This window comes from Leptopilina heterotoma, unplaced genomic scaffold (assembly GCF_015476425.1).
Source record: "Leptopilina heterotoma isolate Lh14 unplaced genomic scaffold, ASM1547642v1 Lhet_201, whole genome shotgun sequence".
Classification (NCBI taxonomy): Eukaryota; Metazoa; Arthropoda; class Insecta; order Hymenoptera; family Figitidae; genus Leptopilina; species Leptopilina heterotoma.
In genome coordinates, this window is record NW_025110916.1 from 318,766 (window position 1) to 342,781 (window position 24,016).

The window sequence follows — 24,016 nt, forward strand, 5'->3', positions numbered from 1 at the left end:
AAGTACTCTGTCAATAAACAAGACCGTTTACGTAAAATAAACCAAAAAATTTTTTTTTTTAAATTTTAATTTATTAACTTTATATAACTGTTCTGAAGCTTTTGTTAAATAAACACAGATCTTTTATGAACTAAATTAATTGTTTACGTATACTTTAACTTATCTACTACTTAACACCTAGGGAACGTTCATAAACTACGTAGCACGTCTAGGGGGAGGGGGGGGTCAAGCAATTGTCTACCATAAGAGGAAAAAATGGCGCTAATACATGTAATTGCGTCCACGTGGGGGGAGGGGGGGGGGTAAAATTTCCAAAAAATTGGTCTACGTAGTTTATGGACGTTCCCCTATCAGAAAATAGTTTTAGTAGGCTAAACATAGAATTTAACATCTAGCCCCAGCCATTTAACTTTTCGCCCCAGCATGGGGCGAAAAGTTAAAAAGAACAAAATTTTCAAAAAAGGACAAAACATGTATTTTATGCGAAAATATCAGAAACTTTTTTATTGAAAGTTGTAGAGGACAAGTTGCCCTACAATATTGATATATAAATATTTGCATCTAAGCAGATTATATTGTCTAAAAAATAGTACATTATGCTACAAGGGAGGTAAGTCCCAGTTTATGTACCGAGCACCGAGCGAGGTCATAAACGAGGTTACCTCCCTTGTTATATACTTTGCTTTATACAACAAAGGCGTATTATGGTTACTCTCTGCTACCAGTACCGGTGCATGCCAAGTTCTCCCATATAACCCAGCTGGTCAATAAAGTAACCATTATTGCCCTAGGGAGATAAAGGGTACTTTATTGACCTGTGAGTGGTTAATAATGTACCCTTTATCTCCCTAGGGCTATAATGGTTACTTTATTGACTGCTGGGTTATAAGGGGGAACTTAGTACGCGCCTGTACAGGTAGATAAAGTGACCATAAGTTGTATAAAATCATTTATGAAAAATTTAACTTTTCGCCTCAGTCTTCCCTACATAAAAGAAATTACGAATTTAAAGTCGGTTTTTAAAAATTAAAAATGGCGAATCCAATTCTTCCCTGTGGGCACTGGGACGTCTTTAGGACGTCCTTAAGACATATTTAGGACGTCTATGTCCATTCGAAAGACATCCAAAAGACATCTTATGTCCTAAGGATGTCTTCAGGATGTAAGATATTTTTTATCCCACATGCACAAAAATGGCGCTTTTAGATAGCTGACGACAGGGAGTAAAGTCACTCATTTGTTCGACCATATGAAAATGGCGTCCATTTTCTCCCATGTGCAAACATAACAGCTGATCCTATGCGTTATTTTTGCCCATGAAAGAAAACGGCCGCCATTTTCATATAAGTCGAACAAGTGACTGACTTTTATTCCCTGTCGTCTGCTATCTGAAATCGACACTTTTGTGCATTAGGAATAAAAAATATCGTAAGCCAATTTGTTTACGATAATTTTTGTGACCGTAAACAAATGGCTGCCTTCCCAGTGGGCACAAAGACGAAAAACGTTCTTTAAACGTCTGTAGAACGTTTAATGTCTGCCAATTTATGTTTTAAGAACGCCCGACTGTTCCAAAAAAGTTTCGGAACATTCGGATGTTCTTTGAACGTAAATTGTCAGACATTAAACGTTCTACAGACGTTTAAAGAACGTTTTTTGTCTTTGTGCCCACTGGGTTTATACCCTTGTTGCTTAATATAATATTTTAAACGACCTTTGAACGGACATAGACAGCAGAGGAATCAAAAATAATTTCTCTGCATCGTAAACTTCTTATCTATTTTTACCCATGAAGGCATAATTTAACCTAGAAAATTAACCGAAAATTTTTTGTGCGCCTTTACCAAGGACCACTACTTTGACTGGACCGCCTGAGCTTTTAAGTTATCTGACAGCGGAAACGTCAAATAAATAGTGCGAATAGCAGCACCGCACCTAGAAACCGTAAGAAATTAAGTTCCGCGATAATCATATACGTTACCGTTTGATGTAACGCGTTTTTAAGAACACAAACCAAAAAAAGTCGCTCTTACAATAAGTAAAGTGAATCGGAAGTATAAAAGTAGTGTAAAATTTAAGTTTTAAAAGGTAACTTATTTTTTTCCTACTACTTTGGACATTGAAATTGATTGTCTTAGTTTAATTTAGTGATAATTTTGACTAAAAAAAATTGTGGTGGCTGCCATAAAAAGTTGCATGTCACCATGAGTGGATCACTGTTTGAAACCATGAGTGGACTGCATGTTTTTCCATTTTTAATGTCAGCTTACCATTTTTATGGATATAAATTGACAATAAATTGGTTTAAAAATTTGTTTTATGTTCTTTATTAATTTTTTTGTGATATGTGCCAAAATTATTAAAAATGGTTTCACTTGCAAACATTGAGACTCATACATGGTCTGAAGCTGCATAAGCATAAATTTTGTTTTAATATATCAGAAATATTAAATACATTAAAGAATTTAAAATAACTTTTGCAATTTTTTAGGAGTGGTCCACTCAAGGTTACACTTTTTTATTCCTTAAAAATTAGCTTTTTTTTGAAGTCAATTTTTTCTTCCAAATAAAAAAAAATCAAAGCTATTATGGTAGAAACACTTATCTAGGGATCTAAACTAAAGCTTGGAATAGAAACCTCCGATTAATTTGCTGTCATAAAGAATTTTTTAGAAAAAAAGCTTAGGCGGTCCACTCAAGGTGACATTACCCTAATAAATGATTTAAGTAACTCCAAGTGCGAAATTAAAAACGGCAGAAATTAATGGCCCAATACCGGCTGCCATTACTCCCCCAGTATTGTCAAAATTAAAAAAATAATAATATTGTTTAATTAATTAACTAATTAATTTGTAAGGTTTATTTTCTTAAATTAAACGCAAACTTACAAACATTTGAAAAATTCTTACCGCTCGCGAGGATCGATACCTGAGCCTGACGCACCAAAGCCTAACACTCTGACCAATTGTTTGTTTTTCATTTATTTTTAAAACAACAATATAAATTCTGATACAACGCAAAAAAATGAACAAAAACGTTTTGCAAAAATTTAGAACAATTCTGCGTCGAAAACGGGCTTTCAAAGCCAACTCGTCGACAAACTCTCTCATATATATATGTCGTAGGCAACTACACTGAAAGAATTTTAGGCAGGCTGCTGGCTTTTCATGTCCGAAATTAGTGCCCCTTGCACAGGGCTCGCAGCTCACCTCAAAAAAGCGAGCATCTACTCCCGAAAGGTGAGCAGCTGCCCCTGAGGAGTTGCTGCTTACCTTTCGGGAGTAGATTCTCGCCTTTTTGAGGTTAACTGCGAGCTTGAGGCAGAGAGCTCTAGCGGCACTCATGCAAAGCCTGCAGCCTGTCCAAAATTCTTTCCGTGTAGAAGAATCCGGCATTAAGCTTAATTCCTAGGCAATAAGCTTACTGCCGGCAATTAGACGAATACACGACGAAATCGTTCAGATTTGTCTATTTGCCTAGGCAGTAAGCTTAATGCCCGGCAGTAAGCTTATTGCCCGATGAAGATTCGGCAATTAGACGATTCACATTAGAATCCATTTGCAGTGCACAAACGTCCTATAAAAAATTAATTAAAAACAATAATAAAGATAATAATATTCCTTGACTCATATAAATAATTTTCGACTAAAATAAATATTGCTTGAGTCAAATAAACATTTCTTTACTGAAATAAATCATTCTGGACAGAATTAAATATTTCTTGGGTAAAAAAAATATTTCTTGAGTCTAATAAATATTTTTTGACTCAAAAAGAAATAATTCTTGGATGAAAAAAAATATTTCTTAGGAAAATAGAAATTATTTATTTGACTCAGGAAATATTTTTTTTACTCAAAAAATATTTAATTCTGTCCAGAATTATTTAATTGATCCAAGAAATGTTTATTAGACTCAAGAAATATTTTTTCTACCCAAGAAATATTTAATTCTGTCCAGAATGATTTATTTCAGTTAAGAAATGTTTATTTGACTCAAGCAATATTTATTTTAGTCAAGAATTATTTATATGAGTCAAGGAATATTATTATCAATATATTATTATCATTATTATTGTTTTTAATTAATTTTTTATAGGACGTTTGTGCACTGCAAATGGATTCTAATGTGAATCATCTAATTGCCGAATCTTCATCGGGCAATAAGCTTACTGCCTAGGCAAATAGACAAATCTGAACGATTTTGTCGTGTATTCGTCTAATTGCCGGCAGTAAGCTTATTGCCTAGGAATTAAGCTTAATGCCGGATTCTTCTAGTTGCCTACGACATATATACATAATCTTTTTTTTCAAATTACCACATAAAAACACATTTTACATTATTTATATTTCTCATCAGCCAGAAACACCCTGTGGCGAAAACTAACTGCATACATTTTAACAAACAAAAGAAAGCTAGGAGAATATTTACTTAGGATAAAAAAAGCTCCACTATATCAACTCTATTTATTTCAATCCCATGTGAAGTTTCACCGATTGCATCCCGGTAAGTGTACTCTGACCACTCTTCTACTCTGACGTGAAGTCGAGGAAGAAAAAAAGGTTTTTATAAGCTACACTACACTGGCCGATACTGTGCCATTATTGGGCCGAGCTACGTCCCAATATTGGCAATTATAATTTGACATCATAGATACAAAATGTTAGGCATTAATGTGACATTACTGGGCCAAGCTACCTCCTATTATTGTCAATTTTAATTTGCCATCATTGATATAAAATTTTAGCCATTAATGTGCCATTACTGGGCCGAGCTACGTTCTAATATTGGCAATTGTATTTTTTCAACAAAGATACAAAATTTGTGCCACTAAAGTGCCATTACTGGACCGAGCTACGTCCTAATATTGGCTATTATAATTTGCTATGAATAAGTTGGCAGAGATTTGACCTGGCGCTGACTGCAAAAAGGGCCGATATTTTGTCAGCATGAAAAAAATAATATTATTTTGATAATTTATAAATATTTATTCAGGAAACACCTAATTGTAAGTAAAAAGAATCAAAATATGCGCTGACTGCAAAAACGGCCGATATTTTGTCAGGATGAAAAAAAATAATATTATTTTGATAATTTATAAATATTTATTCAGGAAACACCTAATTGTAAGTAAAAAGAATCAAAAGAGTATGTAAAAATTTTAATCGTAAGCCGTATTCAATTTTCCATTTAAAATTTGGTAAAAACCGACATTATATTCAATTCTGAGAAATTAAAAATTTTTTTGGCCGCCATATTGGATTCGCCATTTTTAATTTTTTAAAACCGACTTCAAATTTGTAATCATTGACCCCAAAAACCCCCGAGCAACGATTTTTTAGGAAATCCGAATTTTTTTTTAAATCCGCCATTTTAGGTTTGCTATTTTGGATCCGACATTTTTAATTTCTTTTATGCATTCAATTTTTATGTAATTATAGTCACTGAATTCAAATCAAAAGTAAAAACATTCGAAAAGACTGTTTTAGATATAAAAAGTAAGTAAATTCTCATGGAAATCAATTTCTCAGACTTAACCACCTTACCAGGCGTGCAAAAAAATACCAGCACCAAACTTTAGGTCCGACCACGTTTTTCTTCTTAGATACATCTTAAGAAAGAGAACCTACCATATTTCACTCTTCGCACTCGAAATTTTTTTTTGTGCCGGTGTAATTCGTTGTAACTTTAATTACTTATTAACATTATTAATTTATAACCTGCAAATTTTTACGAGTTCAATTTTTTTATAGTTTAGGGAGTACTCTAGGTGTATCTTAAAATAGTTTTTTGTCTATGGCATTTAACTATAGCAACTGGAGGTAATTTTTTCTTAAAAAATGATACTTTTGTTAAACTTTGAAATAAAAAAATTATTATAAACAAATAGAAATTTGAAATTCGGCCTCGAGAAATCTCTTCCAAATTTTATAATCTTTCATGTAAAAAAAATTGTAAAATCGGTTAAGAAATGAGGACTCTGGACAATTATAAACATTAAATTCTAGTTTGGTCTCACTGTGGGGGGGGGGGTTGAAAATTTTGGTTCAGTTTAATCAGCAGGGTGTTGTGGGGTGATGTGCAACGTTTTTTCTCGTTGGACAAAAAACATGTCAAATAATTAAATTTTTAAATATTTCAAAATTGAATTACTTAGAAGCATTATAATAGAATATTTCTCCATTATTAGATTTTCAGAATTTTAAATGTTTCCTACAAATTTTTCGCTTTTTCAAAAACGTCTTTTTTTGCATTTTCCAAAAAAGTTGGGGTGATGTGCAACACCAGTAAAATTAAGGTATGTAATGCATAAATATCGATGAAAATCTCTTTAATTATTAATTTTAGGATTTTTCAATGCAAACTAATCGAAATCTGCCAAAAAAATTTACTAAGGTATAGTTGACCTCTGAAAAGTGGAGATTTCAGCAAAGAAAAAAAAATTTTTTTGTTTAATCTTTTATTCATTCCTAACTGAATAAGGAATATAATTAAAGGAAAATAACTCAGAATTTTTTATTCATCATGTGGATCGCAGTTATGGCACGTAAAGTATAAAAAAGAAAAAAGTGTTGCACATCACCCCAAATATGATATTTTGCAAAAAATGATTTGTACGCAATACAATGCAATGGAAACACAAAATATAAACAGATATTTAAAAACACCTAAAAAACCAACAATAAACACATTCTTATCTATAAAACAAATTAAAACCCTTAACGAAACGACTAGAAATGTAAAGCGCGAGAAATATTTCCTGCTCGAGAAATTTAAGTCAACTTACGTACAGCGAACCTAGCTGCGAGCTGTCTCGTATGAAACTGAAGTTACCAACGTTTGTTCGACGAAAAATATAATACGTATCAATTTCCTCGCCTCAGATCCAATTTTTTTTCCACATTTATTAAAAATACTAATGTCAAGAATCATAAGAAATTATTTTCAACTGGAACCAGGTCGGGAAGGGCAATGATTTTGATTTTTTGAAATGAGGACTCTGGACGATTATAAACATTAAATTCCAGTTTGGTCTCACTGTGGGTGGGGGGGGGATACTAATATTAGATACTAGTATTAGAAGCCATTAAAAATTATTTTCAAGATGAAATTGAAGTTACCAACGTTTGTTCGACGAAAAATATAATACGTAACAATTTCTATTTCCCCGCCTCAGATCCAATTTTTTCCACATTTATTAAAAATACTAATGTCAGGAATCATAAGAAATTATTTTCAACTGGAACCAGGTCGGGGAGGGCAATGATTTTGATTTCTTGTCACGGATTTTTCGAAAATTCAGAAATTTTGAAACAATTTCTATTTCCCCGCCTCAGATCCAATTTTTTTTCCACATTTATTATAGATATTAATATTAGAAGCCATTAAAAATTATTTTCAAGTGAAACCAGGTCGGGGAGGGCAACGATTTTGACATTTTTTTTGTCACGGATTTTTCGAAAATTCAGATTTTGATTTTGATTTTTTGTCGCGGATTTTTTCAAAAATCCGTGACAAAAATCAAAATCGTTGCTCTCCCCTACCTGGTTTCACTTGAAAATAATTTCTAATGGCTTCTAATATTAGTATCTATAATAAATGTGGAAAAAAAATTGTATCTGAAGCGGGGAAATTGTTACGTATTATATTTTTCGTCGAACAAACGTTTACAACTTCAGTTTCATTGTCTCGTGAGTTATACAGTAAGAATACCTAACTATGCATCAGTCCACGAGTGCGAAGAGGACACTCTTATGCGGCGTTCAATGTTCGCTCACTCGCACTCACGCTTAGGGGTGATTCATAGTTAGATACTCTTACTGTATATCAAAAACAAGTTACTGAGGACACAAACAAATGGCAATACTTGGCTCTGTTCAATATCAAACTGCAGATCAGAAATCGGCAGTGCTGCACATGACCCCATGTTTCACATCACCCCACAGCACCTTAGGTTTTTCAAATAGTCATAGCTATTACATAACAATGTAAAAAATTGTTGTCCTATATGCATTCTAAAGGTTTTTTCCTGTTCTTTCAAAAGCAAGAAAAAAATTTAAAATTTGACCTTTTTTGAAAAACAAAAATTGTTTTGAAAATGGACCCTTTTTTCTGTATACTTGTCATGTGAAATGAACATTGTACGCCACATTTGAGCTTCTGGCGCCATCTATCATAGGAGTTAGGTACTTAAATGTGATTTTGATAGACTCACTTACTTGTTTTCACTCATTTAGTCTGCCATTGTAAATAGTGATAAACGGTCGGAAAAATTACCGGGTAAGTGTTTTCTAAAGTCAAATTTACTGCTGAACACGAATATCATAATGGATTTTTGATATTCTATTGGTCAAAAATTTTACAAGTGTTTTTTCAAAAAATGTGCGGTTGGGGCAAAACTATTCGCCCACTGATGACAGCAAAAACTACGAAACAGTGTTTTTTTTAATTCTGACAGTCGGCTACGCCAAAAGTCATTTAAGAAGAAAGAAAGAAAAAGTGTATTTTTTGTGTGCTCGTGTGTGCTTGTTTTTAGGTTAGTATGGTAAGAAATTGGAAGAGAAAAACTCCTTCAATTAACAAATTAATTTTTGTATTTTTTTTTAGTATTATATCGTCAATAGCTGCAAGAATAGTTTCGCCCCTCGTTTTTTTCGACATAAAAAAAAAATTCGTAAAATCGCTGTAGTTCGGAACAGAATCGAGTTACAGCAAAATAATACATGGAAAAATTGTAGCTAAGAAGTCAAGTTTTCAAACGGTTTTTTTATTTTTTTTTAAATACATTTTTTAGACTCAAAAATCCAAACAAGAATAGTATTGCCCCACCCTACCCTACTTTTAAAAATTGGAATTTTGATTACCCTTTTGAAATTAAAAAGTTTTTAAAAATGACATTTTTTCGTATTCGAGATATTAATTAATTAATAAAAAATGATATAATTGTAAACAAATAAAGTAAAAATACTTTTGAAGTAATCATTTTAAAGCTTTCTAAATTCCACATCCAATGAATCCCATAAAAAGTATTTTTAAATAATTTTTACCAATTTTTTAAATTAATTTTTAGTTATTTAATTATAAATATCTTAGAAACAAACAGAACATAATTTTCTTTATTTCGCTTGTTGAAAGTATACATCCTAAGCTTTACTTTAAGGCTAGAAAAAGGGTCCTTTCTTAAAAGAAGTCAAAAATATTTTTGATTGATTTTTTGTTTAAAAAAATTGAAAAGAGTAGAAAAAAAACCTTTAGGAAACATACAGGTTAAAAATTTGTTTCATGCTGTTGTATAATATTGAAACAAACTGTCAAAAATTTGCTGTTCCGATAACCTGTATATTTGAGGTTGGTACACATGAGAAATTTTGCCTGAAAATAGAAAAATGCTTACTAAAGGTAATCCAAGACCTGCTCTTGCCCAGTTGACGCCAGCCAATTTTTCTCTAAGTACATCAGCAACTGGAGATACTAAATTTGACTGTGGAAATATTCGTGATTGACAGGTAGGGCACGTGTATCCTGCAGGTGCTGTTGTAGTTGGTAAGTTTCTTGCAAATTTATCCAAACATCTCCAATGATAGACATGATAGCAGATCAACCTCACACAGTCTCCTTCATTTAAATTTTCTGAACATATTGTGCAAACTGGAGTCCAATCACTGTCTTGTAGCCATTGTAAATACGATTGTACTATGCACTGTAAATGATACGTATAGAGAAATTAAAGATTTATAAGCTTAGAAATAAAAATTTACTGACTGATTATAAATCGCCGTGAATTACAATTATCTGTGAAAAATTATTTAAAATGTCATCGGGTAAGTGCAGGTGTAGTCGGACATTTTTGTGTTTTTTTTTAAATAAATAATAATGCATTGTGGTAATTACTTTAAAAAATATACTGGACGAATGTCTTAAGTTTTTATTTTATTAAAATAGTATTATTTTACATTATATTGCAATAAAAAATATTTTATTCATTATTTTAAAAATCATAGTGTCCGATTATAGATATAACCATTTTCAAGTAGCGCAATGAGTAGCACAAAGTTTTGTTGATAACACAAGTCAACATGAAATTTGCGCCTGACATTTAAGATATTTTTTATGATAGATTTATCGACAGATATGAGGAAAAAATTATATTTTATCAAAAAGTTTGTTTTTGTAGATAGGAGAACGTTTTTACCATAGGGGAGAGGGCCCCAAGGTGGTCAGGGCCCTAAGGTGGTCACCCTAAGAAAATTGTTGTATATTAGTTAGTATCTTCAAATGTTTTTTGTTATTGTTATTATTTGAGAAGACAAAGATTTCAGTAAAGTTTTGAGGTAAATAGTCGTATGAGTCTCTTTGTAACGTGAACGTCGTAAAATTTCTGTTTTTAAATGATCGAGAAATTTTTTTCTCAGGGTGTTAAAAGCATCGAAATTAACCATTTTAAATTAGTAAAAATCGTTATAATTATCTTTATATATCGTACAATAGTATTCCAAATGAATATAATTAATATTGTGCTTTAAAAAAATTTTTTATTAACGTTTAAAAAATTGTGTCTTGGCCCTAAGGTGGACACTTTTTTGGCCCCAAGGTGGTCACTTTTGATTTTTTATGAAAATGTGTTTATACGCCATATTTATCAACATTTATCACTGTGAATGTGAATTTTATCAATTTTTAAGTTTTATGATGAATAATAATGAAATAGAATTATTTTCAAAATTTTACCTGACTAATACATACACAAAAAGTATCATTTTTGACGAAAGGACAGAGTGCAAAAAAAAATATGTAATATGTTTCTGTGATCCTGAAAAACAATTAATATTAAATAAACAACTTAATAGTACGTTTTTTACATTTTTTTAAAACTTTTTTAGTGAATGTTTGTATGGTGACCACCTTGGGGCCACTTTTTTAAAAGTCGAATTTTCAACTTTTTTTAAAAAGTGCCATAACTTTTTTTTTATTAATGAAATGAAAAAAACTTTATGATAGGAAGTTAGGTGATAAGATAAAGTTTCAAACGCCGTATTATTGACCTTTAAATATAATTCCATTTGAAATCTACAGTCGTTCAAAAGATGGGTGACCACCTTAGGGCCCTCTCCCCTACCTATTTTTAAAAATTTTTGATTTTCTGAAAATGGTCAATCAAAAATCTGTAAAGTACGTAATGAAGCGTACTTTACAGATTTTTGATTGACCATTTCATGATTATGGATGTGCAAAATAAATATATTTTTTAAATTTTATTAAAAAATGGTGGCTGTGCAGCATTTTATTGGAAACCCTGGTAAAAATTCCGGACAAATTCCGGATTATAAATACAGACAGATTAGTACGTATTAGTCCGAAAATTGTACGAAAAAGGTCCGAAAATGATCCGCGCTAGTCTGATATCAATCCGAACGAAAACCTGAATCCGAAAACACTCCGGAGTAATGCTGAATGTCTACGAATTCAGTCCGTCATTAGTCCGCAACGATCCAAATTTATGACCGTTGAAGAATTCTTCTAAAATAAGTACGGAATTATCCGATATCAATATGTAAAGAATAAGGAATAAGTCCGCAATTTGAAATTAAGTGTGGCAAAATCCTAATCCGAAACAAGTACGAAACAATCCAAAATCTGTATGCTAAGAATCCGAAAATTGTCTGCAATAATCCGGATTTAATCCAACTAAAAGGTATAATCCGAAATCTGTATTCCGAAACAAATACGAAACAATCCCTGGTAAAAATTTCGGACTAATCCGGATTAAATGCTGGTATATTAGTGTGGATTAGTCCGATAATTGTACGAAAATGATCCGCGTTAATCTAACATCAATCCGAGTGAAATTGTGAATCCTAAATCAGTCTGGAGAAATCTTAAATGTCTATGAATTAAGTCCGTAATTATTACGCAACAATCCGAAATTATGTCCGTCAAAAAACTCATCTAAAATAAATACGAAATAATCAGAAATGAATATGTAAAGAATATGAAATCAGTCCGCAATAATCCGAATTTAATCCAGTTAAAAGATTTACTCCGAAACAAGTATGGAACAATCCAAAATCTGTATGCAAAGAATCCGGTAATAGTCAGCGTCAATCCGAATAATATCCGATCAAAACACCCCAGTCCGAAAATAAGTCTTATTATTATAAGAATTTGTAAATATATACAATCCACAGACAGTTCAAAACAATCCATGTTCAATCCAATTCAAAGACTTAATCCGGAATGATTTTGGTATAATATTGAATTTGTATATTAATAACAATTTGTATTAAATGTAGATAAATTCAAACTATAATTATAATTTCGTATGACAAAAACCTGACCAAAACCAGATTAATTCCGGATTTAATAATTTCACATTTGCAAGTTGCGTATTATACTTGTAATTTCTTTTCGTGGCACTTCATAAATTCTATTATAAATTTGAACTCCCATGCGAGCGTGGTTTAGTGGTTAGTGTATTTGATTTCGGCGTGTTATAATGTTAGATAGGTGTAGGTTCGAATCCCCAAGTGTTAGAAATTTTAAGTTAATGTAAATAAAATTGCGATATAGGTAAATCGAAAAATATGTTGAATGTACCATAAAGTAAGAATAATTGATATGTGTAACTTGTATAATTATTTTTTTATTAACATTCACAAAATGGTTCGGACTACTTTTTGACTGTTTCGGACTAATTCGAATTTTTCCGGATTAATTTCGGGTACCCTATTAGTAATGTACACTTTATCTCCCTAGGGCTACAATGGTTTTTTTTTTACTGCTGGGTTATAAGGGGGAACTTAGTACGCGCCTGTACAGGTAGATAAAGTGACCATAATACGCCTGAGTTGTATAAAAGTACATATGAGACATTTCACGCCAAAGCAACATATCGTCAAAATTCACATTTTTTATTTGGATCAAACATTTTTAATCTATTAGTACTCGTTGAAAAAGAGCTTTAGAATTTTTTTCAAATTTTTTTACCCAGCTGTTTACAAGATACGAATTTTTAAAAATTTTACGTTTTGAAAAAAAAATTTGAATGCTCATACCTTATTTTCAACAATAATAAATGAATAACAATGAAATTTGGTACAAACTTACAGTATACCAAGTACATTATTTTGATCGGAAACCGAAATTACTCTGACTTATCACTTTTGAATAAATTGAAGTGATTCATTAAGCCCCGGTCTCTCCTACTAAAACTTTAACTGCGTTTTTCTCAAAACGCTGTTTTTTAAATCGGTTGCAGGGATTCTGAGTTAACGGATGGATGTTTCTGTCTAATTCTTTTTGCATATTGTTAAAAAATATGTTCTTTAGTGGGTATACCTAAAAAATTAAATAAAAAACCATTTTTAATACTTTTTTTAAAAAAAATGTAATTTTTCAATTTTTTGTTAAAAGTGGTGCTATTTTTTTAAATTTTGATATTTTAAGGTAATTTTAGGTATAACCACTAGATTATTACCCCATCTGTAAAAGCTCTTGTAGTTTTTTGTTTTAGAGCACTGGGGGCGGCTCTAGACATGCAGCCGCGAAGCGCCTCAAAATAAAAGCATCGTTTATGACGCCCTCTACACCCTAACATAATATAAAATTTTTCAAAATTTTAATTGTTTTTAATACTTTAAGTTATACTATTTATTATGCAAAAAGGCTTTTTAAATTTTATGATAAAATAAGCGAGAAAAAAATGTTGAATTTTGACATATTTTGCTCACTTCTCATGAGGGATCCTCCTTAAGGCTGCTCGCACAAGGATTGTCGGAGCTGTATGTCCGATACGTTTCTAATGAGATAGAAGGAGACAGACTAATAAAATAGAATAGAACATGATTGTGCGAGCAGCCTACTAGAATTCCTATCCTAGTTGTTAATGTTATTAACAATTTAGTTTTTTTGTAGTCTTAAATAAAAAAAAAATTTTATCGAAATCCAGTTGACCGATTTTAAAATACCAAAATCTTCTTCGTGAAACAAAGTATTAATTATTGTTTTTAAAAAAATTAATTTTTAATAGTTTTTTATATAAGGGAAGTGTTCCGGTTGTGGGCACCCTTTTGTTTTTGCCTCATAACATTTGTCCATGTGCATATTATTCAAATATATGTGTACGAATTTAAAGCTAGAGGTCTAAGGTGACTGTCAGTGAAGGAATTAAATTGATTCCTTTAAATAAAAAAGTTTTATTAGAAATTTAGTGAAATGGGAATTTTTTGACAAAAAAAATTTTGTACCCGGTTGTGGGCACCCTTGAAAAATCCGCTAAAAATGGAAAAATATTAAAGGAAACCAACACAAATAAAGAAGAAATGAAAGTTTCTTTATTTTAAGAGAATTTGCCGGGATAAAGAACAAAAATGATGACACGTTTTCACACTATGCTCATCGCTAACAAAAGCATAATGCTTGCATGTGAAGTAGCTAGTACGCATACCATAACGCACTTCTAATGCACTGAACGACTATATTCATCGCATTTAATGGAGTTTGCGGCTGTCACTTTCCTTGGCAGAAAGTTTAGATAGATGAGACAGTAGTCCTCATCATTGTCAGATGGTAGAGCCTCCTTAACATAAAGGTGCCCACAACCGGGAATGACAGTCATTTTCTAAAAAGACCAACACATTTTGTGATGCAGGATTTTGGTTAAACACGAAGGTAAATCACAAAATATAATGACAACACTGCAAAAAAAAAATTAAACCCTTTTTTTCTGAACGAATCTACACCCATATGTTGCTCTTCGAAAACAATACAAAATTACTTTTTTATTTATTTAATGCAAATTTTCTTTATTATGCTCACAGCTATTACACAAATGCATATATTTGTTTCGTTATCAATACGAAAAGTCTGTATTGTCAACGAACACGACTTGCAATACTTAGTTCAGTAAAGTCTGCTTGCCGTCGAAGTTTACGTAGGGGTGCCCACAACCGGAGGGTGCCCACAACCGGCGCACTTCCCCTAATTTATTAATAAAATGTTAATAACAAATTATGTTCTGCGCCTCCTAGAAAAAAAAATTGTTTTGTATTGCCAACATTCCCCTGAGTAAAAAACCATTTCGAAAAAAATTGTACGTCAATTACAAAAAAGTTATTAAATAATAACTGCGGCGGTGCAAAGCGATACATGGCTCGCAAGCATGCCTTCCATTGACGCTGTGTTCACTGGCGCTACGCTACAAGTTTGTACAAATTCTAACAGTCTCAATATTTAAGAAAAAAGTAATACAGTTTGAATTATAAGTATATTTATATAACATTTTAGTTAAAATGTAATATTATAAAACCGCTGCGAAGTTGTACATTTTTATAATTTTGGTGTTCATTTCATGAACACTTTACTGCCTCATAGAAATAATAATAATTGAAATATAAGAAATGAAAATGTTGAAAGCAATTAATTGTTTATTGAATTTTAATTGTTAATACTGACCGGTCAAAAATAATGTTTTCTTATCTTCGGCTGCAAAAAGTATGCAGGGAACTTTAAAATTCAAACAACTTCCAGTGAGACATTTGTTTATTACGATGTAAAGAAGTTTTCTGTAAAATTGCAGAAAGATTAGTTTTATATTTACAGAAATACAATAGTTTTAAGAAAAATGCTCGCGCCGCCAACGATCCCTACCGCACAGATTTTAAGGTTAGTTGCACAGTGAAGTTTTATTTGTATATAAATATATGTGTGTAATATTTGCATTGAATTATTTATTAACTATTACATACTATACAACATAGGTATAAACTTTTTTAATAATTTTGTAAAACATTATGTGTATGAATGTAAATATTACAAATAATTCTAGCAGTATTTAATCAAATTAAGATTATTTCTGATATTTATTTTTGTTAGTATATCGTTTATTTACAACTCAATTTTTATCGACTCTATAATGTATTAAAACTATTATTCAATATGCTGTAACAACACTTAATGTCCTTTTTAATTACATATTACGTTGAATCTAGTATAATCTAATAATATCTACTATATCTATATCTACTAAAATATAATAGTTCAAAATATCACAATTGTAAAAATTTGTTTAAAATAAAAATTTTTTCCAGTTTTTAAACAATAACATTGACATCTAAAAACGTTTTAAAAATTTTATAATGTTTAAAATAAAATCATTTCTTTTAACACAGATATTAATCTTAATTTAATTAAATACTGCTAGAATTATTTGTAATATTTACATTCATACACATAATGTTTTACAAAATTATTAAAAAAGTTTATACCTATGTTGTATAGTATGTAATAGTTAATAAATAATTTAATGCAAACATTACACACATATATGTATTTATATATAAATAAAACTTTACCGTGCAACTAACCTTAAAATCTGTGCGGTAGGGATCGTTGGCGGCGCGAGCATTTTTCTTAAAACTATTGTATTTCTGTAAATATAAAACTAATCTTCCTGCAATTTTACAGAAAACTTCTTTACATCGTAATAAACAAATGTCTCACTGGAAGTTGTTTGAATTTTAAAGTTCCCCGCATACTTTTTGCAGCCAAAGATAAGAAAAAATTATATTTGACCGGTCAGTATTAACAATTAAAAATCAATAAACAATTAATTGCTTTTAACATTTTCGTGATATTGTCGTCTTCTATAGGTCCAAATGCATTTGTATACCAAAAATCAAAAGAATTCATTCATTTTTGTCGGAGATACGACGATTTATATTTTAAAATTCAATGAAATTTAACAATGAAAATTAATCGCATTTTTTCCATTATCATATAAAAATATTAATTATTCAAAGAAATTTCAAAGGAAAAAAAGATGCGCATTTTTATTTCCTATTAGATGGCAGTTTTTAAAATTCAAAATTTTGAATTTTCATTTTTTACACTTTACGGTACCTTTGACTGACTTTAAAGCGGCTCGCCGAGCGTACGTCCCCTTGTTGTATCCAAGCACTTAATTATTATCAAAAATTGAAAAAAAATTTAGGTTTTTGCTCAAAACGCAATGAAGATCAATTCTAATCATTTCCACTATATTTTTCCTGTAATCTACACGTGAAAATACAAAAGTGTACCAATTTTCAGCTCTTTAGGTAAAAAAATGAGTAAAAAAATTTTTAAAAACTTTGAGTTTTTCGCTGAAAAAAATATGAAGATCAAATCCAATCATGTTCGCTATATTTTTCCTGAAATGTACTCACGAAACTACATAAAATAAGCAAAACTGCAGTTCTGAGGCCAAGAATTGTGAAAACCAAGGGAGGGGGTACACACTTTTTTTTCTAAAACGAAATTTTTTTTTAGTTTTTCGCAAAAAAAAATATGAAGATGAATTCCAATAATTTTTTCTGTATGTTTGTTGAAATCTACACGAAAAAATAAATAAAAATGTATAGCGACAGTCCACTAGATTAAGAATTGAGAGAACCAGCAACGGTTAAAGAATTTTCGAGCTTGCAAAAAGAGATTTTAGTTTTTCGATGAAAACACCATGAAAATAAATTCTAATCACTCCCGCTATATTTTTCCTGTAATCTATGCGTAAAAACGAATAAGTATGCCAATTTTCAGCTTTTTAGATAAAAAACTGGGCGCCAGGGGGGGGTACATGCATTTTTTTCGAAATTTTCAAAATTTTCGAGTTTTTCGATGAAAACATTATGAAGATCAATACCAAATATGTTCGCTATATTTTTCCTGTAATCCATTTTTGAAAATACATATGCATACCAATTTTCATCTTTCTAGGTAAAAAACTGAGCGCTAGGGGGGGTACATGCCTTTTTTGCGAAAAACAGCCAAAATTTGATGTTTTTCGCGGAAAATTCTATGAAGATTAACTCCAATCACGTTCGCTATATTTTTCGTGCAATCTACGCGTGAAAATACATGCGTGTACCAATTTTTAGCTCTCTAGATGAAAAACTGTGAGCGCTAGGGGGGGGGGGGTACATGGTGATTTTCCGTAACCGTTTTAATAGTCACCTAAAAATCACCTAAAACTAAAAAATTTTCTCTTTGAACCAAAATAGTTTTTTTTTACTCTTAATATGGTTAAGAAAAATCCCTGAAAATATTAAGCCAAAAAAAAATTTTTTGTAAAAGTTATTAACAATTGAATTTTTTAGTACTGCTAAATTAACAAATTTTTTTCTCGAGTTGCAGTTGACGGATTTTAAAATTAAAATATGGGTTTTTTTCGTCTTGAATAGCACTATTTGAATATATTTTTTGTTTTTAAATTTTTGTATTTTTTATAATTTTTTATATAATTTGTTTATAAAATGTTAATAAACAAATATGTTCTTCACGTCCTAACAAAAAATTCAAATTGTATTCTATTCCTTAAATGTCTCCGAGTGTAAAACCGTTTCGAAAAAAAATGAGCCTCAATTAGAAAAAAAGTTATTAATTAAAAACTGCAGCTATGTATTATTTATAAAAAATAATTTAATTTTTGCGATGAATTTTAAATATAATTATTTTTTTTAAAATTACTCTGATTTCTTTTTCTATTTATTTTTTATAATATATAAAATATATCACAAAATAAACAAATAATATAAATCAAATATAAATTAAATAATTTAAATAAAGAAACATCTGTATAAAAATTACAATTCGGAACTTTTCGACCCTGATAAACATGTCGATATCTCAATTTATTGAAATTGAAAATTCGGTTATAACTATAACCCAAAAACAAAACTATGTCCAACTCGCAGCAAACTCCCCTATATTGTTGAATTATATTGTAATATTATTATATTTTAACTAAAATGTTTTATAAATATACTAATAATTCAAACTGTATCTGCTATTACTTTTTTCTTAAATATTGACATTGTTAGAATTTGTACAAACTTGTAGCGTAGCGCCAGTGAACACAGCGGCATAATGGAAGCCATGCTTGCGAGCCATGTATCGCTTTCAGGGTTCCTACAGAAATCCGAATTTAAAATTCCATACCTTTTCCATGATTTCCAGGTAAAATTTTTAGGAAATGCCAGTGGAATTTTAAATTTAATTTCCACGTCGTGCAATATATATTATCTTAAAATTTCTAATACGTGTCACAGCTCAGGAATGAGGCTTAATATTTCTGCCACAGTTATAGCGAATTCGGTTATCTGCACCGGAGCACTCTCGGAGTGCTCCAGAGCAGGAGTAGCATGTTCGGTTTGACAAATGTGCTCTAGTGCAGATCGTTTGGAGTATTCACTTTAGCAGCACTGCTCCGGCGCAGATCGTTTCGAGTATTCGTTTTGGCAGCACTGCTCCGGCGCAGATCGTTATTTGTGTTCGAATTAAGAAGTGTGCACTCTCAAGGATCGAAAGGTGCAACAAAATTTGCTCCCACAATTTTGTTAGTGCAGTTTAAAAAAATGTCAAGAGAAGCGGCAAATTTAAAAATTTCACTTCTAACAGATTTAATTGACACCTCTAGCGATAGTAGTGAAGACGACTTATGTTTTTTATAATGAATTTTTTATTTAGAGAAAGACTAACATTCAATATTTTAATATTTAATAAAAACAGTAAATAATTTTCAATATTTTTAATATTTAAATAAAAATACTCATTATAAAGTAATTATTTGGTCTCAAAGAAATAACCTTTTCACTTATTTTATTATTGTTGTTGTTAGTAGTTCAAAATGTCAAATAGTGTAAACAAAATTTATATCAGAAATATTATTCGATAATTTTGTGATTAACAATTCTGCTATATCAAAACATTGACCGAATAAGATTTTAAAATTCTAATAAAAATATCAAATTTTTTGCTTTTAAAAATATTATTTATGTATACATCATAAAATATTTAATTTTAAGTAAAATAATTTTACATTTAAGAAGAAAATATATTGCATAATATAATGTATAATAATATATATAATATAATAAATATAATATTACATTATATTATATAAGTTTAATTAAATTTAAACTTCGCGCCAAACGAGCAGTGTATGCTTTACACCATAGCAGTTCATGTTGTGCTCCTGCTCCAAAAACAGTCAAACTTTGCCAGTGTTCATGACGTCATAGATTGCCTCAGAGTAGAGCACAGCTTTTTGAGAGCAGAGTAAACTATACTCCTACACCGAGCAAGATCGCTCTCGGAGCAGATAACCGAATTCGCTATTTTACTATCAGGGAGTAAGACTAAGGCTGGAGTCCCATGACACCGTTTTGCGTTGCGTTTTGTAACTAGGCCTTGAGTGTGAGAGAGATGGAGATATATGTTGCTATATTTGCACTCATGGCCTAGTTACAAAACGCAACGCGAAACGGTCCCATGGGACTCCAGCCTAAGGGCCAGTTTCACCAACTGGCGGTTAAGCTTGGTTCAACTGAACTCGTTCAACTCTTGATCGTCAGAGTTAACCGCTAGTGCGTTTCACCAGCCTAATCCCAGTTTAAAATGAACGCGTTTAGTTAATCTACATTTCCTAGTGGTTATGGCGCTTAAATCTAACCACAGAATGTAAATAAACAACTGAACTAACCTAAAATATAAATGTCGCATAGGTTCTTTTGAGCTTAATATCTATTATTTTAAATTAAAACCTTAATAAAAAATGAGTAGTGGAGTAAAAAACAAGTTGTTCTTTTCATGATCATTTAGCTTCCACAATATAATATATACCAATTGCTTAATTTCTTATTCTAGAATAATTATTTAAAAGTATTTAAAAAAATTTCAAAAAATACAAAATTTGAATTTTTTGTTAAAAATAAAAATATCGTCCGATTAATTTTATAAATATTGATAAAATATATACTTTATATACATGAATCGATTCGTTTTCGTGGCAGAAATACAATTTTGACAAGAGTAAATGAAAATTTTAATAAAGAAAAAAGTTATTTCAAAAATTACAAAATTTAAATTTTTTGTTGAAAGCAAAATTAGACAGAGAGAGCCAAACTTTTTTTAAAGTCCTTTTTTATATTTTCTTAATTTAATAACATAATAGTGCATACATATTTTGTGATTGTGGTGTAGTAGATCAGATTTGTAAATTTCAATACGAATATCAATTAAATGACCATTTAAAATTTGTAAAGGCTTTTATATGAATATTTCTAAACATTTGTCAGATTTATTTTTCTTTTGATAAAATCCTTCTTTCTTTATATTTTTTTAATTTAATTTACATTTAATAAAGTTAAATCTGTTGAAACAAAGCATCTACATGCAATATTGTTTTGATAGTGGGTCAGTTTAGGATAGAATGCTTTGTATATATAATGATTCCACTTATTTTGTTAAGTAAATAATACACTGAATGTTAATTAATTTTTTATACCTATAGGTAGTGGTCCCTTAAGAAAATCAACAAATCGTAAAAGTTCGCACTGCGCTTCGTAGGCCAGTCGGTGAGTGCAAAAACTGCCCAAAAATTCAAACAGCAAAGTCTCAACGGTTTCTGGTAGTTTGGGGGCTCCTTATAAGAGCCCCACAGTTTGCTCTCGATTTCCGGGTGCGAAAAACAGTGTAAACAATCGCCAAAGTTTGTAAAACATGGTTTTTCGATGCTCGTTGCTTCCGGTTAAGTTTTAGGGGAAAAAGTTGTTATTGAAAGTTATAGAGCTTGGAAATACCTTTCAAATGATGGGTCATATGTTAAAAAAGGTTAATTAGTTTAGTTGCAAATGAATTTAAACCATTAAAAATAGCACTTCTTTAATTGTTTAATAACTTTGTTAATAATTATCGAATTTGTTCATAACTTACCAGGAATGTTCTCCTTGCGTAGCTGAATAAATCCCAAAAAAAATTAACTAGATCGGAGAAATAGTTTATGCATAATTCCATTTGTTAACTAAAAACATGTAATTTTTCAACGGAATTTCCCCACTTTTGGTCCATCGAATTTCGATTTTTTTTTGGAAAGTACACTTAAGAAGTCAAACTTTCATCCTATTTAAATGGCCAATTGATTTTTTTTATCTAAGTGCATAATAATGGACTTCAAAAAAGGGTATGTTTTTTTTACATAAACAAATGGAATAACTCAGTCAATTTTCACTTTATCAATTTAGTGTAAACGGCATTTAATTTTATTTGTTTTCACAAAACTTTTTCAAAAAAAAAAATCCAACCTAGTTTTAAGGGGGGGAGAGTTAGTTTTTATTTTTCAAAAAATTCCTGACTAGATAATAATTAATATTTTTAATTGAAAATTGTGCCACTTATAGTTCAATACATGTATTTTACGAAAAAAAATTGAACATAAGGTTTTGTGCATTTATTTTTCATTTACATCAAGTAAAAGTAAATACATCCTTTTTTCAACCTCTAAACGTCGGAGTGGGGGTACTCGGAGGAGCGTGATTCTCGCCGCCACAACTCAATTCAGCCGTTCAAATTTGCAAAAATTGTCATAACTTCGTTAATTATTTACCGATTTTAATCATTCTTTTTTTAATTTGATGTATTTTTTTACGCTGAATCCAAAAATGATTTTATATTTTTTCAAAATACAATATTTTTAAAAATAAAAGAGAAAATTTTTTTAACAAAAAATTTTTAATTATTATTTATAACATTTGACAAAAAATTCTTTTCATACATATAATTCTGTTGAATTGAAAATAATATTATGACATAAAAAAATTCAAATTATTTTTATATAAGTGTGTAGCATCGTTGTATTGATAGTTGAACAGGCGTGCATATGTCAACCTAATGCTACAAGCTTATAAATAATTAATTTGAATTTTTTTATGTCATAATATTATTCTGAATGCAATGGAATTATATGTACGAAAAGAATTTTTTGTCAAATGTTATAAATAATAATTAAAAATTTTTTGTTAAACAAATTTTCTCTTTTATTTTTAAAAATATTGTATTTTGAAAAAATATAAAATCATTTTTGGATTCAGCGTAAAAAAATACATCAAATTAAAAAAGAATGATTAAAATCGGTAAATAATTAACGAAGTTATGACAATTTTTGCAAATTTGAACGGCTGAATTGAGTTGTGGCGGCGAGAATCACGCTCCTCCGAGTACCCCCACTCCGACGTTTAGAGGTTGAAAAAAGGATGTATTTACTTTTACTTGATGTAAATGAAAAATAAATGCACAAAACCTTATGTTCAATTTTTTTTCGTAAAATACATGTATTGAACTATAAGTGGCACAATTTTCAATTAAAAATATTAATTATTATCTAGTCAGGAATTTTTTGAAAAATAAAAACTAACTCTCCCCCCCTTGAAACTAGGTTGGATTTTTTTTTTGAAAAAGTTTTGTGAAAACAAATAAAATTAAATGCCGTTTACACTCAATTGATAAAGTGAAAATTGACTGAGTTATTCCAATTGTTTATGTAAAAAAAACATACCCTTTTTTGAAGTCCATTATTATGCACTTAGATAAAAAAAATCAATTGGCCATTTAAATAGGATGAAAGTTTGACTTCTTAAGTGTACTTTCCAAAAAAAAATCGAAATTCGATGGACCAAAAGTGGGGAAATTCCGTTGAAAAATTACATGTTTTTAGTTAACAAATGGAATTATGCATAAACTATTTCTCCGATCTAGTAAATTTTTTTTGGGATTTATTTAGCTACGCAAGGAGAACATTCCTGGTAAGTTATGAACAAATTCGATAATTATTAACAAAGTTATTAAACAATTAAAGAAGTGCTATTTTTAATGGTTTAAATTCATTTGCAACTAAACTAATAAAAAAAACTTAACCGGAAGCAACGAGCATCGAAAAACCATGTTTTACAAACTTTGGCGATTGTTTACACTGTTTTTCGCACCCGGAAATCGAGAGCAAACTGTGGGGCTCTTATAAGGAGCCCCCAAACTACCAGAAACCGTTGAGACTTTGCTGTTTGAATTTTTGGGCAGTTTTTGCACTCACCGACTGGCCTATCGGGAGAGTTCGGCAAGTTGAATGCGGTCAACTCTGCTTAAACCGACAAAATTCAGCTATTAAAATATAAACTTAATTCAACCGAGTTGAACGTGGTTAAGTAGATGGTGAAAC

At 30.4% G+C, this 24,016-nt stretch overlaps 1 protein-coding gene across 1 annotated transcript in view; it reads right to left on the reverse strand.

Moving 5' to 3' along the window:
• The window catches only part of LOC122501091 (zinc finger protein-like 1 homolog), a 75,236-nt gene that overhangs the window by 43,977 nt on the left and 7,243 nt on the right, over positions 1-24,016 (reverse strand). Inside the window, exon 2 of the mRNA XM_043610356.1 lies at positions 9,392-9,697. Within this exon, the coding sequence (XP_043466291.1) occupies positions 9,392-9,697 (306 nt within the window). The remainder of the gene's footprint in view (positions 1-9,391; positions 9,698-24,016) is intronic.